This window comes from Haliotis rufescens, unplaced genomic scaffold (genome assembly GCF_023055435.1).
Source record: "Haliotis rufescens isolate VD_foot unplaced genomic scaffold, xgHalRufe1.0.p SCAF_6, whole genome shotgun sequence".
In the NCBI taxonomy this organism is placed as follows: Eukaryota; Metazoa; Mollusca; class Gastropoda; order Lepetellida; family Haliotidae; genus Haliotis; species Haliotis rufescens.
Genome location: NW_025964334.1, coordinates 11659034 through 11675460, shown reverse-complemented (window position 1 = coordinate 11675460; position 16427 = coordinate 11659034). Strand labels below are relative to the sequence as shown.

The 16427-nt window shown below is 43.1% G+C and overlaps 2 protein-coding genes across 2 annotated transcripts; one reads left to right on the top strand and one right to left on the bottom strand.

The window, feature by feature from the left end:
• The first annotated feature begins 6028 nt into the window (after positions 1–6028).
• On the top strand, positions 6029–6496 carry LOC125374703 (uncharacterized histidine-rich protein DDB_G0274557-like). The gene has a single exon (XM_048385968.1). The coding sequence runs from the start codon at positions 6029–6031 to the stop codon at positions 6494–6496; it is 468 nt and encodes a 155-aa protein (XP_048241925.1).
• Positions 6497–8344: 1848 nt separating this feature from the next.
• Positions 8345–11931, bottom strand: LOC124120106. Its single transcript, XM_046482844.2, has 3 exons — positions 11643–11931; positions 10472–10603; positions 8345–9296 (listed from the first exon to the last, which is right to left on the bottom strand). The coding sequence occupies exons 1-3, from the start codon at positions 11929–11931 to the stop codon at positions 9037–9039; spliced, it is 681 nt and encodes a 226-aa protein (XP_046338800.2). The 3' UTR covers positions 8345–9036.
• Between the last annotated feature and the right edge of the window lie 4496 nt (positions 11932–16427).

Below are 16427 nucleotides of genomic sequence, written 5' to 3'. Positions count from 1 at the left end.
AGTCGATTATTTACAGACCGCCGTCATATAGCTGGAATATTGCTGAGTGCGGCGTTAAACAACAAACCAACCAACCAACATACAGTTTCTAGTTTACCCTCAGAGAACTTAAAATATGGATTGCTGTTTAAAAGAACTGGACGTGACGCGTTCGAATCCATTTACACTCTATTCTCCATTTGGGTAATACCTTGGCGTGTATCGTCTTATGTTCTACCGCTTCCGTAATTTGCTTTATTTATGATGTCGCAATTAACCTGTCGTCACATATCATTTCCTTCACATGATTGTCCAATTACAAACCCACAGCCATACACAGTCAGTCATTTTGTCAGACAACTTAAGAACTGTTGGACAAAGTGATAGATATTATTCAGGTCTAATTATAGAATGGAAAGTAAACTTGTTAAAAATACTGAAGCTTTCCCTTGATTCGCTCCGGTTGACAAATCTTCAGCCCGATCCAAACTTGCCTGCCTGTGATGTCGGGTCAGTGGGATGCGAATTGACGCCCTCCATGACCGGAGACCAACCTCACGGAGATGACCACGCACTGTCGGAATAGAAATGTCAACGCCATTGGCGATGACGTCTTGGTACTATCAGGAGAAACCTGAGTTCCCGCTGTGTGGTGGAACGCTGTCGACCACTGCATGTCACCGAGTGGCTGATCTAAACGTCTGGTATCTAGTCTATGCCCTGCCGACACCAAAGACGTTTGCAACGTGACGTTGTGTTGACTAGTTTCAAGCATGCCTATACATCTGCCTATTTCTTCGGCCGTCAAACGACGTCTTTGACGCCGAGGGGGCACATGTGCATTCAGTTGTTGTAATCCTCAGTAGTAAACGTCGTTGTGCTCTCTGTCAATGATGTGCAACGATTCTGTCTGGATACATTCATGGATGATTTTGTCATACCAAAGTTAACTTTGAGCAGATATTAAGCTTCTAATGCAACGTTCTTAAGTTGGTTTCTGTGAGTGGGTGGAACAGTATCGACCGTGTACGTAGCCATGTCAGCCCGTCATTCTCGCCATGTATACCCTCGTCAAGTCAACCCTAACCATGCTAGAAATGTAACTCCATATACATAAAACGACAACACCAGGGAGTAACCAGGCCTGATTATCTGACAAAAGATCCCATTGGGCGTCATGGCTACACTAACCATCAAGATCCTCACAGCGATTTCCCGTTCACGGAGCTCTCTATACTATCGCTGCCATCAGTGAAAGCTCCCCACCGTGATAGGTGGCTACGACCATGCTTGGAATTGAACTCGACAACCGACGGACCGTTATGTTTACAAAACAAATGATGACTGCCGTGACGCCGAATACTCTTACCCCTTGCTTAAATATTTTCTTTGTTTGTCAATTTGAATTTCTGATTCATTACAACTATTATATAGTAAGAAAGTAAGGGGGAAGTCGGGTGATTTTCCGTTCGTCTGCAATCTCGAACCAATCTGATCAAACAAACAAAAAGGTACATTCATGTAGGCAATATGATCAGTCGTAAATCTTCAAAATTAACTATGATTGCATTCCGAAAGGCATAAACCAAGTATAAACTTTACTATATTTTGGATTAGAGGGCAAATTTCAAGATGGCCGCTCCCACACTAGTGGCAGCGATGTTACCGAGAGTGCAACAGAGGTGTCACGCGCCGGGAAGGAGTTAGACTAACCATGTCAACCTGCCACGAGAACCGAAGAAGGAGAAGAAAAAGAAGATGTTTATTCTCATGAATCACGGTGGTGATATTGAGAAGTTGTCAGGAAAACATACACAATAATGAGACAATAATTAGTGGAGCATACGCAATCCACATTTAACATACTAAGCTTAAGAAGAGGTTCACAAGAGCATGCCATAAGGAAAATACTTATCTACCATGATATGATGGACAATGTCTTTTTCTTAAATGATCCAATTCACAACATTCTTATATACAATTAAATTCATCACCATAAAAGAGATATTGGATGGAACTAGAACATATTACAAGAAGCTATACACCGCTGAAGATTGTACTCAAGTAAATTTAGAAAAGCTATTTGCAAATATAGAAATACAAAAACTAACTGAAAATATATTAGAAACCCTTGAAGGAAAATGTTTCATGAAGGAGCTTCATATGAAAAAAATGAAAAATGAAAAAATTCGGGCCCGGATGGATTGACAAGCAGAATTTATTAATTCTTTTGGAATAATCTGGTAAAATGTATGATGGATTTGCAACATTTTTTTAATTTTTAGGACTAGTTTGCGAAAAAACGGGTCTCTATTTTTAGATGGAATAGAATCTAGTGTTTTAGTTAACGGAATGGCCAGCACGTTTTTTTTCAATTACAACAGTTTGCCGCCAGAGGGATCCAGTCTCACCATATATATTTGTTTTATGTGAATAACATTTTGGCACTATTGATAGGTAAAGAAAAGAAAAATAGGGGTATAAAGATCGGATGCATAGAACTTATATTGGCACAATGTGCAGATGACACTACACTCATGTTAGATGGATCAGAGAAAGGAATGTATGCAGCAATAAAGACGGTACAATTTTTTGCCATATTTTCAGGATTTAAGGTGAATACAGAAAAAAACAAAGTTATGGATACGGTCAAAAACAAGATCCTGGTGTTTAGCTATGTAAATAATGAAATTTGGACTGGACCCAAACATAATTTACCTTACTGGGTGTCCATTTCGATATAGACTTGGAAAAACATATGGATAAATTATGATGAGAAAATAATTTCAATAGAAAAAAGAAATGAAATTATGGTCAGCTAAAAACTTGACACCAGTGGGAAGAAACGTTATACTCAAATCCTTACTTCTTCCCAAGCTAAACCACTTGTTTACTTATTTTGGAGAGATCAGTGTGGTACAATACCAACACAGCAATAAATAGTGAATCAGTTTTTAATATATGATCTGGTGAAGGGAAAAAAAAATATAAACGATTTTATGAATAAAGATGGTACATTGTGTAATCTTGCAGAATTCCCCCAAACCCCACAATATATCTGTAGATTATCTAAGATTCCAAGATCTGAGAACATCTATCAAAGCATATTTGATGAAACAAATGAAGGATAAACAAAAAGGCCTCTGGACTGTCCACTTCTTTCATTTAATCTGGCGGCACCAGGAATTGAAAAGAAAGGGTATGATCAAACTTTATTAGATGCAAGTTTTAAAAACAAAACAAATTCGGGAAAAAGTTTTTCTTGGAATATTGAAAAAGAAGAACAGGAAAATATTTATTTTATGGCTTCTCGGTGCAAAGTTTGAGTTTAAAGTTTTACACAACATTTGGCCACCAAAAGTTTCCTGTACAAGATTTGATATGTGGATACACCCATGTGTACTTTCTGCACAGCTGAACCAGAAACAGTAATGCATATGATGTGTGGATGTAAATACGTGAGGGATGTGTGTGGGAACATGACGAACTGGCTAAATACAATCTCTGAGGGAAAAGTTCAATTTACAAATGAAAACATTATTTGTTTGTTTCAAGGGCATAAACAATAATCCATTAAATACGAATACTCTTATTGTAAAACAGATTGTATATAAAAACAGTAGAAATAAAGTTAAACCATAGTATACATAGTAAATCCATAAAACAAATAACAACCGTCTATTTTTAAAAAGAAAGATACTAGTACAATGAATTATTTTTTATCACCAACATTAACTTTACAAAGTGAGCAAAGCCTATCTACATATTGATATTTTACCATCCACATGTTTTAAATGGGTGTCGATGGTTGGAGGTTCTAATCATGGTAAATTAAGAGGTAAATACAGTAAAAAATCTTCCTTTAAATGACTGAGTGAGTTGTGTTTGACCCCCCTTGGAACTTTATTCCAGTTATATCACGGCGTGTTAGCTTGATGTGGGATGAAAGCCCGAAGTGGTGCAGGTTTTAGACGTTTACTACTTTAGCGAACCCACCAGCGCGGTTCTGATGCTGACAAACCTAGAAACATTATCAGGGGTGATTTGAACTCACGATTAAAGCTTTCTTGCGTGCCCACTGGACGCAACTCTGCACACAGAATTGAATCGCCTCAGACGATTGGGTATCTATATACATAATATAATAATGTCTTTTTGATGAATTAACTTTATTTCGCATCCAACTTTGTAAAACTTTATCGATAAGGCCATTTTTGAGTTTAGCGTTTAACCAGTGACCACTTGGAAATTCCTGAGACAGACAAATTCAATACAAAAATGTACATTGTAAACTATGTTGACCTTCATTTTACAAGAAGGAACTGGGACTCTGGTTGGAAATTTGAAGTTTCAGCATATGTTTGTACGTTATACCTGATAATATAGTTTCTGCTAGAACCAATTTACACCTAGGGGGCACGGGTGGCCCAGTCGTCTAAGGCGCCGCGATTCGCTGTGCAGAGTTGCGTCCCTTGGGTTCGAATCCCGGTTCGCCCCGATTATGTTTCTAGGTTTGTCAGCACCATACCCGTGCTCGTGGGTTTCACCGAAGTGGTAAACGTCTGAGACCTTCATCACTTCGGGCTTTCCTCCCACATTAAGCTGACACGCCGCGATATAACTGGAATAGTGTTAAAAGCGGCGTTAAACCCAACTCACTCACTCACTCACTCAATTTACACCTATATGATAGCTTTCTTAAGCTAACAAGAATGTTCACTGGATATCTCGCCGTACAAGATAGAATCAGGAGTTATTTCCTTTACATTGAAAATATATTATCCAATACAATACCCTAAATGAACGCGCTCCGGTACAATAGTATATTCGTGGCCCCAGACCTCCTATCCATAACAACAAAATGGGTTGGAGAAGTTGGTCAAATAATTTATGTTGACAGTCAATATTTACTTCTAAAAATCGCATGTTTCTAAAATGTTTGATGTTTCTTAAAATATCAAACATTGGATTTGTCAAATAACCGTTTAATGACTTTACAAGATCGTTTGCTTGACATACAATAAGAAAAACACCCAAAATGTACAATTAATGATAGTGTTTTTCGCTTTTGCAGTGTTGACCTTGAGTTTCCAATGCTTTGAAACATATTTCAAATTGTCTCAGAAATAGGGACAGTATAATTGACATAGAGCATTTCCAAAGGCTTAATAAACCTTTCAATTTCTTTTAAAACAGAACCATTAACAATTTCCTGACCGATGATATCCTTATCTGGCAAAAATGACTTAAGGTCATTTAGATAAAGGGCCAAGATAAATGGCAACATATTCTCACCTTGCCTTACTCCAGTGTTACATGGAAACAAACGCAGTTACATTGCCATTATGAGAAACACGTTTTCATGTGTTGTACATGTTATTGATAACATTAAATAATTTATAGGTGAATCCAATTACTTTGAATCATTTCATAACGCCAAACCATATCAAATGCCTTATTAAAATCAACAAATACACAACAGAATGTTAGTTATTTTGTTAGGGATGGCTTGTAGTTGGTTACTCTAAATGGAGGTGCAGATTTTGCCCAAACAACTGGTAATTGATATAACTGTAGTCATCTAGGGCTCCGGGGTCGCCCTTGTTTTTGTAACAACTCAAGCAATTCTAGCCTTGTCAACCTCAATCGTGTCAACCCCCAACATGCTAGCCATATCAACTCCCAAAACGCTAGCCATAGCAACTGCAACCATGTCTAACCCAACAATGCCCCCAACAACCCTAGCCAAGCTAGCCATGTAACCCCAACACATCCTAGCCATGTCAACCTCAACAACCCTAGCCATGCTGGCCATGTAACCCCAACAACCCTTGCCACGCAAGCCCCAACACATCCTAGCCATGTCAACCCCAACAACCCTAGCCACGCTAGCCATGTCAACCTCAACAACCCTAGCCACGCTAGCCATGTCAACCTCAACAACCCTAGCCACGCTAGCCATGTAACCCCAACACATCCTAGCCACGCTAGCCATGTAACCCCAACAACCCCAGCCAAGCTAGCCATGTAGCCCAAACACATCCTAGCCATGTCAACCTTAACAACCCTTGCCGTGCTGGCCGACAACCCCAGTCATGCTATCCACGTCAACCCCCGTCATGCTTACCATGATTACCCAAGCCATGCTATCCACGTCAACCCCAGTCATGCTAACCATGACAACTCCAGTCATGCTATCAACGTCAACCCCAATCATGCTAACCACGACAACCCCAGCCATGCTATCAACGTCAACCCCAATCATGCTTACCATGATAACCCCAATCATGCTATCCACGTCAACCCAATTCATGCTTACCATGACAACCCCAGTCGTGCTATCCACGTCAGCCCCAATCATGCATACCATGACAAGCCCAATCATGGATGCCATGACAAGCCCAATCATGCATACCATGACAAGCCCAATCATGTTTACCAGAACAAGCCCAATCATGCTAACCACGACAACCCCAGCCAATGCTATCAACGTCAACCCCAGTCATGCTTACCATGACAACCCCAGCCAATGCTATCCACGACAACCCTAGCCATGCTATCCACGTCAAGCCCAGTCATGCTAACCATGACAACCCCAGTCATGCTATCAACGTCAACCCCAATCATGCTAACCACGACAACCCCAGTCATGCTATCCACGTCAACCCCCGTCATGCTAACCATGACAACCCCAGTCATGCTATCAACGTCAACCCCCGCCAAGCTAGCCATGTAGCCCAAACACATCCTAGCCATGTCAACCTCAACAACCCTTGCCGTGCTGGCCATGTAACCCCAACAACCCTAGCCACGCTAGCAATATAACCCCAACAAATCCTAGCCATGTCAACCCCAACAACCCTAGCCACGCTAGCCATGTCACCCTCAACAACCCTAACCGTGCCGGCCATGTAACCCCACTCATGCTAGTCATGTCAACCCCAAGAACACTGGCCATGCTAGCCACGTAACCCCAATCATGCTAGTCATGTCAACCCCAAGAACTCCAGCCACGCTAGTCATGTAACCCCACTCATGCTAGTCATGTCAACCCCAAGAACCCTGGCCATGCTAGCCATGTAACGCCACTCATGCTAGCCAGGTCAAACCCAACAACCCTAGCCACACTAGCCATGTAACCCTAAAAAATCCTAGCCATGTTAACCTCAACAACCCTAGCTATGCTAGCCATGTAACCCCACTCATGCTAGCCATGTCAACCCTAACCACCCTAGCCACGTCAACCTCAACAACGCTAACCATGTGAACCATGTCAAACCCAACAACTCTAGCTATGCTAACCATGTAACCCCACTCATGCTTGACATGTCAACTCCAACCACCCTAGCCATGTCAACCTCAACAACGCTAGCCATGTCAACCCCAACAATCCTAGCCATGTCAACCTCAACACCACTAGCCATGTCAACCCAAAACTCCTCTAGCCATGTCAACCCTAACAACGCCAGCAAACCGTGACAATCTAACCACGCCAACCCCAGTCTTGCTAACCATGAAAACCCCAGCCATGCTAACCACGACAACCCCAGTCATACTATCCACGTCTACCCCCGTCATGCTTACCATGATTACCCCAGCCATGCTATCCACGACAACCCCAGTCATGCTATCAACGTCAACCCCAATCATGCTAACCACGACAACCCCAGCAATGCTATCCACGTCAACCCCCGTCATGCTTACCATGATAACCCCAGCCATGCTAACCACGTCAACCCAAATAATGCATACCATGACAAGCCCAATCATGCATACCATGACAACCCCAGCCATACTAGCCATGAGAACCCCAGCCATGCTAGCCATGAGAACCCAATCATGCTATCCACGTCAACCCCATTCATGCTAACCATGACAACCCCAGTCGTGCTATCCACGTCAGCCCCAATCATGCATACCATGACAAGCCCAATCATGCATACCATGACAAGCCCAATCATGCATACCATGACAAGCCCAATCATGCATACCAGGACAAGCCCAATCATGCTAACCACGACAACCCCAGTCATGCTATCAACGTCAACCCCAGTCATGCTTACCATGACAACCCCAGCCAATGCTATCCACGACAACCCTTGTCATGCTATCCACGACAACCCCAGTCATGCTAACCATGACAACCCCAGTCATGCTATCAACGTCAACCCCAATCATGCTAACCACGACAACCCCAGTCATGCTATCCACGTCAACCCCCGTCATGCTAACCATGACAACCCCAGTCATGCTATCAACGTCAACCCCAGTCATGCTAACCATGACAACCCCAGTCATGCTATCCACGTCAACCCCCGTCATGCTTACCATGCTAACCCCAGCCATGCTAACCACGTCAACCAAAATAATGCATACCATGACAAGCCCAATCATGCATACCACGACAACCCCAGCCATACTAGCAATGAGAACCCCAGCCATGCTAGCCATGAGAACCCAATCATGCTATCCACGTCAACCCCATTCATGCTAACCATGACAACCCCAGTAATGCTATCCACGTCAGCCCAAATCATGCATACCATGACAAGCCCAATCATACATACCATGACAAGCCCAATCATGCATACCAGGACAAGCCTAATCATGCATACCATGACAAGCCCAGCCATACTAGCCACGTCAACCCCAGCCATGCTATCCACGTCAACCCCAGTCATACTAGCCATGAGAACCCTAGCCATGCTATCCACGTCAACCCCAATCATGCAAACCATGACAACCCCAGTCATGCTATCCACGTCAACCTCAGCCATACTAGCCATGAGAACCCCAGTCATGCTATCCACGTCAACCCCAGCCATACTAGCCATGAAAACTCCAGCCATGCTATCCACGTCAACCCTACTCATGCAAACCATGACAACCCCAGTCATGCTATCCACGCCATGCTATTATGAGCCAACCAAATCTCATGGGACCATGCACACACAAACGCAAAAAATATACATGTATATGTATATGTTGAGGGTTTCAGGAGAAAATGCCAAATTTGTGGAAAATAGGCAAGGCATACATCACTAAACACCAAAGGTTTTAGGCACAGTTTCTAAAATAGATGGTCCTGCCATTGTCAACATACAGCCTGCTCCCAGGGCTCAGGTCAAACCATGCTTGGTCACACATATGGCAAGTTCCATCACTACGGTGGTACTCCGCGCTCTTGCAAAGTCCAGCTTCGGTCGTGCATCTCTCCCAACATGCCTGAGCCGTAGTCGTGGTCGTAGAAACAGTGTTGCAGTTTTCCACGCCAACGTCTTTATGACCGACGTAGGTGTTACCGTACGTAGAGCATACTGAAATAGAAATTGTCTTTGACAGAGAAAGGTTAACTTTTTACAAACAGTAGGAATGATCGAAACTACTGTGTGTGCGTGTTTGTGTGTGTGTGTGTTTGTGTTCGTGTGTGTGTGCGCGTGCGTATGTGTGTTTGTGCATGCATGCGTGCGTGCGTGGGTGCGTGTGTGTATGTGTGTGTGCGTGCGTGCGTGCGTGCGTGCGTGCATGCGTGCGTGCGTGCGTGTGTGTTAGTCCAGGACATTTAAAATAGCAATCTATCGTGCATCATACTATTTACAGCAATGACAATGGAGGGTGGGCCAGATATCTTAAGCAAATAAATAAAACGTTACATTGCATTTTCTCCAAACACCTCTGAAAATTACCAAAGAATCTTGAAGGTTGATTAAAAGGATTCAGATGGTATCCGGGAACAATTGTCTTTATTTGTTTCCAGTAAATATTGTTAATCTGGGTATATCGTGCACCTGGATTTTCTCTGTCAAACCGACCCTTAACATCCTCAGTAAGTTTAGAGTGCTGTTTTACGTCGCACATCGTACCCTGTACCCACGTGATAAGCAAACGCTTTAACCACGAGACTTCCCCATCACCTTCAGGAAGATTAATCTACTTAGGCCTTTTGGTTTATTAGAAAACTCACAAAAATTCTTTCTGATGCCCAACATACGTGTTGGAAATAACATGAAATTCGGTTTAAGACCGCCAGCGTCCACACATTTATTTATTGCCTCACTATATCCAAAATACATGATTTGTTTGGTTTTGACGTCGCACTCAGCAATATTCCAGCTATATGACGGCGGTCTGTACAATCCAGTGATTGACATCATGAGCATCGATCTACGCAATTTGGATACGATAACATGCATCAACCAATTCAGCGAGCGAGCCTGACCACCCGATCCCGTTAGTCGCCTCTTACGACAAATTACGGGGGCGCACCAAATGTATGAACATAGTATCGTCCGCTACCTTAGCCTGTCGTCTAAACGCACTGAAGTTAATTTCAGCTCAAACAAATATTATGAAACATGATATACATATAATTTATCCATATCCAAAAAATACCATTGGTCTTTTAAAGTTTTGTTAAGGTCGCTTTGTATGAACGGTTATCTGAGCCTTGGCATTCATAAATGAAATGATCCTTTCATGAACATGTACTTACATTGCACACATTCGTTGGTGTCAGATTTGAAAGAGTAGCCAATATCACACACGCAGGTTCCACTTCTACAGATGAAATTAGATGCTGAGCAATTTGTGTTACTGCCGCAGAGATGCCCGAGTAATTTGGTTGCTGGAAGGAAAGAGAGACAGATAACATCATCGTCAATATTTCACTGTGTATTCACGGCCTTTCATCACACGTGAATACACACGTCCGCTTTGCAGTGCTATTTTAAACCCACGAATCACGCCACGGCATGGTTCCAACGAGAGGAGCTGTTACGCTGACCAATGAACGCTCAGTTTACATCGCACACACGGCAATATTCCTCGTGTGACGTGTGCTTGAGCCCGTGCAGCCATCTTCTCTTACATTGCTTCAATATGAGGCAATGGTAGCAGTCTTGCACGGAGTAGGGTTCATTTGACTTCAAAGTATACAGAACCTCATGCCATTGGTTCAAACAGACACGCGTCACTGTTACACCCCACAGCCGTCGTATGTATTCACAGGCGATGGTAAACCGTGAAGCACTGACGATGAGAAAAGACATGGTCCATATTTTGGCCTACGCGTTACGTAGTCTTAAACAGTTCGAAACTTTTAATAAAACCGACCAAACCCTTTCTATATTTTAACAAATCTCATAGCCAAGAAATGAGCGTTTATTGTCCCACCGGTGGTACCCGTCACAAATACATGCAAAGACAGGTCAATTGTTTACGTGACAACGCTGTTTCAGGTTTCTACTCTCATCCTCCTCTGTGGGCGACGTGCGCAACCCACCTGTTCCAAAATAAGGTGGACGAACAACTGATGACACGGTCAACGTGAATGATACTGAGGGAATTACACACGGGTCACCGACGACCAGCATGATGAACTGCGGAGGATCATTCAGGGAAGACGTCCAAAACAACAAAAAGCGCGAGTTCCCCGCAAGTAGTCCACGGATCTCGCATTGAAATCGATCGTAATATTTCTGTTAACAGATAGCGCGCCAGTTGATGCTGTGTGTTAAAATAAATAATAAATCTTTGTAATATTTGCGAGTTGATTTTTATTAAAGTAGCTCCGGGCTCTTCACCGGGTATTAACTGACATATTGGTCAAAGGAACCATGCTTTAATTTTAATTTATTCAGTTTCGAAAAGTTATTTTAACTTACAGTCTCCGCAGTTTCTGAAGTAGGTCGTCCATCCTGGATCTGAATACAGCCGACTTCCTGAGCTGAGTTCAAACCAGGCTTTATCACACAAAATACAGGACCCAGATGCTCCGTAGTACTCAACGTTCTTGCACAGCATCCCCGTCTGTGAGGTACATGTCTTCCAGCAGTCTTCAGCAGTTGACGCCGTTACAGAGATGAGGTTGCATCCGCCAACGCCAACGTCGACGTAACCATCGTAGCTATCCCCGTAAACTGTGCAGACTGATTTCCCCCCCCAAATATACATTAATTCGAGCATCGATTCACGCCATTGGGGTACGATCACATACAATCAAGGCACCGAGCCTTACCATTTAGATGCCTATTACGACAAAACGCCCATGCCCCATGCGTTGTCAACGTCTGTAATTAAGGGGAATGAGTGAGTGAGTGAGTGAGTGAGTTGGGTTCAACGCCGCTTTTAACAGTATCCCAGTTGTTTCGCGGCGTGTCAGCTTAATGTGGGGGGAAAGCCCGAAGTTTAAGGGGAATGAACTTCTAGGCATTAGTGTATGAACATACTTAGAACAAAACACACTACGGATGAGTAATAATTAACTTTGTTTGCATTCCTAAATCTTAATGTGTGCCTGTTATTCAATTGATAATTAATTAATTTAAATCTACATATCTATCCATAAAACATCTTCCCGAGGCAAGGGAGTTAACTGACTTTAAAAATCCAGTTTCCACCCTTGCCGAACTAGGCTGGAATTACTGGGCTTGATCGTTGCGCCATCAGTGGCTATTACCAATTATGTCCCTTCTAAGCCTCTCCTATGGACCAATCAGATTCCACCTCTCGTATCAATTGCGTTTGCTTCACACAAAATGGTGGCGCTAAGTCAGGACGATCGGATCGATAATCAAGATCTATATTGTGATAAAACGGGTCTTACATCGCGAAATGCATCAAATCACGTGAGCACCTTGATTAAAAACATGAAAATATTTGGAAAATATCTGCTGACAACGAGTTGGCGGTGCACATGCTTTGCAAATCCTGCAATCGATCGGATTTTGATTTAGGCGCGCGATTTTGAATGGACTATGCATAGACTCGTTAGACAAAATGTAGCATAATACCAGCCTAGTTCGGCAAGGGTGGAAACTGTACTTTTATAGTCAGTTTACTCTCATGCCTCGGGAAGAAGTCCACAAAACTGATTTTGATATGTGGGTCTTTTGCGCATGTTATGGCCCTGTCACACTACAACGTATAGCAGTAACGTTTGGCGACGTATGAGAATCTTTGCAAAAAACGTCGGCAACGCTGAAACACGCTATGGATAAGTTAGGTGTAATTTGTATACGTTAAAAGCACGCTGGTATACGTTGTAGTACGCCGAGGCTTAAAACATTTTTGTGCATGCACAAAACTTTCGGCGTATGGGAACGTATGAATTATACGTTAGGCATACGTTAGAGGTAAGGTTTAAGGCAGGTTTCTTCTTGGGAGGCATCTTGATGATGTTGACAGAGCGAAGACTACTGCTTGAATGAAGTAAAATATAATTTGATGAATGGGTGTACACTACTAGTTATTCTACCGCGGGGCCCGTTTGGGGCACTTTTCCCCTACGCTGAAGGCGCCAGTCAAACGTTACTCATACGCTGGGCATACGCTGGCCATGGGTTGAACACGCAAGACACACGCTGGCAATACGCTTTTATACGCTGTCATAAGTTATGTATAAGTCAGTGATACGCTCCTAATACGTTTGACATGCGTTACATATACGGTGAACTGGTTATGTATACGTTATGGATACGCCAAAATCATGGTTTTTCGATGAAAGCTCGACGTATGACAGCGTACTAACTTTCTTTAACACGCTCGGTACAAGTTACTCAAAAACGTTGTAGTGTGACAGGGCCATTAGTTTGCTTTACACGGGCGTATTGTATATAGTATTCTATTACAGACGAAAACGAGATTAAATATACCTTTCTGACTATCGATCTCTGGTTCCAACTAGACTGCGGACCAGAGTTGGTCTATTCGTTCATACCAAACTGACCCGTGAAGATCCGGGGTCTTCAGCAACCCGTGCTTGCCGTAAAAGGTGACTATGATTGTCGTAAAAGGCGACTAACGGGATCGGGTGGTCAGGCTCGCTGACTTGGTTCATGCATGTCATCGATCCCCATTGCGTGGATCGATGCTCATGATATTAGTCACTGGATTGTCTGGTCCAGACTGGATTATTTACAGACCGCCATCATATAGCTGGAATATTGCTGAGTGCGGCGTGAAACAACAAAGCAACCAACCAGTCATGCCAAACTAGTACAGTATGGAATTGAATGTCTTACGTGTAGCAAGTAAACACTCACATTGGTCACATTGGTTTTCTTCTTTATTAAAAGAGTATCCGACATCACAGACACAGCTGCCACTGCGGCATATCGAGTTGGCAACTGAGCAATCGGAGTTAGAGCTGCATGTAGTACTGTGAAGATCCGGCGCTGAAACGTGAGTGTATGAGTGAGTGGTTAGGTGGGTGGGTGAGTGGGTATGGATGAGTGGTTAGGTGGGCGGGTGAGTGAGTGAGTGAGTGGTGAGGTGAGTGGGTATGGGTGAGTGAGTGAGTGAGTGAGTGGCTGTGTGGGTGGGTGTTTGAGTGAGTGAGTGAGTGAGTGAGTGGGTGAGTGGGAAGATGAGTGAGTGAGTGTACACAGGTGCATTGACCAGTTTCTTTCTTTTGGGTTCATTCCCATGGTGGAATTGAAATAAATACATATAACTGAGTGAGTGAGTATGGTTTTACGCCGCTTTTAGCAATATTCCAGCAATATCACGGCGGAGGACACCAGAAATGGGCTTCACACATTGTACCCATGTCGGGAATCGAAACCGGGTCTTCGCCTTGACGAGCTAACGCTTTAACCACTAGGCTACCCAACCACCCCTTATATTCATATAAGCTTTCTTGAGATTACGTATATTTATAAATTAGTTTGTTTATATGATTTTGGTTTTAAACTCCCAGACCATGGTATATCAGATAACATATTACAAGCGAGATCTCTGTACGAAAATGTTATATGCTCTGTGTAAGTGAATCAGTTTGAAACCGATGTGTTTGATTTATTTTTAGTGTTATCGCTACCCTCTTCGCGTTGTACGTTCATGGTCTCGCTGAAGAGGTCAAGGAAAGCAACGTCGGTACACAGATTGATAACTTTATGGTGACGACAGGGTACATCTAGCCCTAGAGGCTGACAGTCCACAGCTCATGTGGGGGGCACGGGTGGCCCAGTCGTCTAAGGCTCCGCGATTCGCTGTGCAGAGTTGCGTCCTTTGGGCACGCCAGAAACCTATGATTGTGTTTTCGAATCCCGGTTCGCCCCGATTATGTTTCTTGGTTCGTCAGCACCATACCCGTGGTCGTTGGTTTTACCGAAGTGGTAAACGTCTGAGACCTTCATCACTTCGGGCTTTCCTCCCACATTAAGCTGACACGCCGTGATATAACTGGAATAAAGTTAAAAGCGGCGATAAACCCAACTCGCTCGCCACAGCTCATGTTGGATATCCTTTACCGTTGGATGTGTTGATGGAGGCTGCGTAAATGTGTGTATTTCAGGCAGAAACAAATTCACAGTGTAACATGATTTGTTATCGTGGTTACATTAATGTCAAGTATTCAGACAGACACAGGTTTCTCGGATTCTGACTTCCTGCTTACTGTGATATGCATATGCGAGCTTGACTGTCAATTTAGCATCACCTGCTCTTGGCTGTTTAACACACAATTTTGCTCTTATGGAGACATGTCTTACAACGTGTTCCCACAACTATATGAAAGTTTTGTTCAACTAGACCTGGCATAGTATCCTTGGGTTTGTGGGGTATGGATGTAAATACCCGGAGGTGATACCATTCAGAGCAGAAATTGAAGAATTTGCTTGTCTCCAGGAACATGCCAAGCATATCTACAAGAGTGAGTGAGTAAGTATGTTTCACGACGCTTTTAGCACTATTCCAGCAATATCACGCCGGTGGACACCAGAAATGGGCTTCACACATTGTACCCATGTCGGGAATCGAACCCGGGTCTTCGGCGTGACGATCGAATGCTTTAACCACTAGGCTACCCGACCGCCCCCTTAGCTACAAGAGGATATATGAGATGATTGGACCCACAACTGAAATTATATGCTGAATCAGCAAGGTTGTGGTGTAGACTCGAACACCAGACAGACATTGTTAATTGAGTTCCTACACCGTCAATAGGGCGTGACTCTCTGTCCCCTGTTCCCAGGTATGGGTTTTGCAATGCATTTGCGACGATGAAACAATAACATATACAACACTTTACACCACTATGAAGCACAGTTCCGTTAGTATGAATTCTCCCGAGGTCACATCATGAGACTTGGTTCAATGTTCTAGAAGTGTGGGAATAATTAATTTCTTCATTAATTTATGTACAATTTCATGAAAATTGAACCAAGTCTCATAGTGTGACCAACAGTGAATTTATACTCACGGATATGTTCCAGTCGCATGTTTCATTAAATTGACGGGCATCAGAAAATTACTCTACAACTGAGAAAGAAATCCTTATATGTATCCCTTTGAAGTGGTCACTTACAAGTATGTCTGATTGCCCGTTTGGGAGTGCGTCAGGGTTGTGTATTAAGCCCATTCTTGTTCTCTTTCTTCATAAATGAACTTGTTCTTGAAATTAACTCAAAATCTAAAAATGGCATCCAGTTATATCCAGATCTAATAGA

What these genes read in the sequence shown, in the direction of transcription:
- LOC125374703 (XM_048385968.1), top strand. Translation starts at nt 6,029, where the DNA reads ATGTCAACCTTAACAACCCTTGCCGTGCTGGCCGACAACCCCAGTCAT.
- LOC124120106 (XM_046482844.2), bottom strand. Translation starts at nt 11,931, where the DNA reads ATGTATATTTGGGGGGGGAAATCAGTCTGCACAGTTTACGGGGATAGC. An exon ending in CTTCAGAAACTGCGGAGACT is followed by an intron (nt 10,604 to 11,642) that starts GTAAGTTAAAAT and finishes CTTTCCTTCCAG; the next exon opens with CAACCAAATTACTCGGGCAT. An exon ending in CACCAACGAATGTGTGCAAT is followed by an intron (nt 9,297 to 10,471) that starts GTAAGTACATGT and finishes TTTCTATTTCAG; the next exon opens with TATGCTCTACGTACGGTAAC.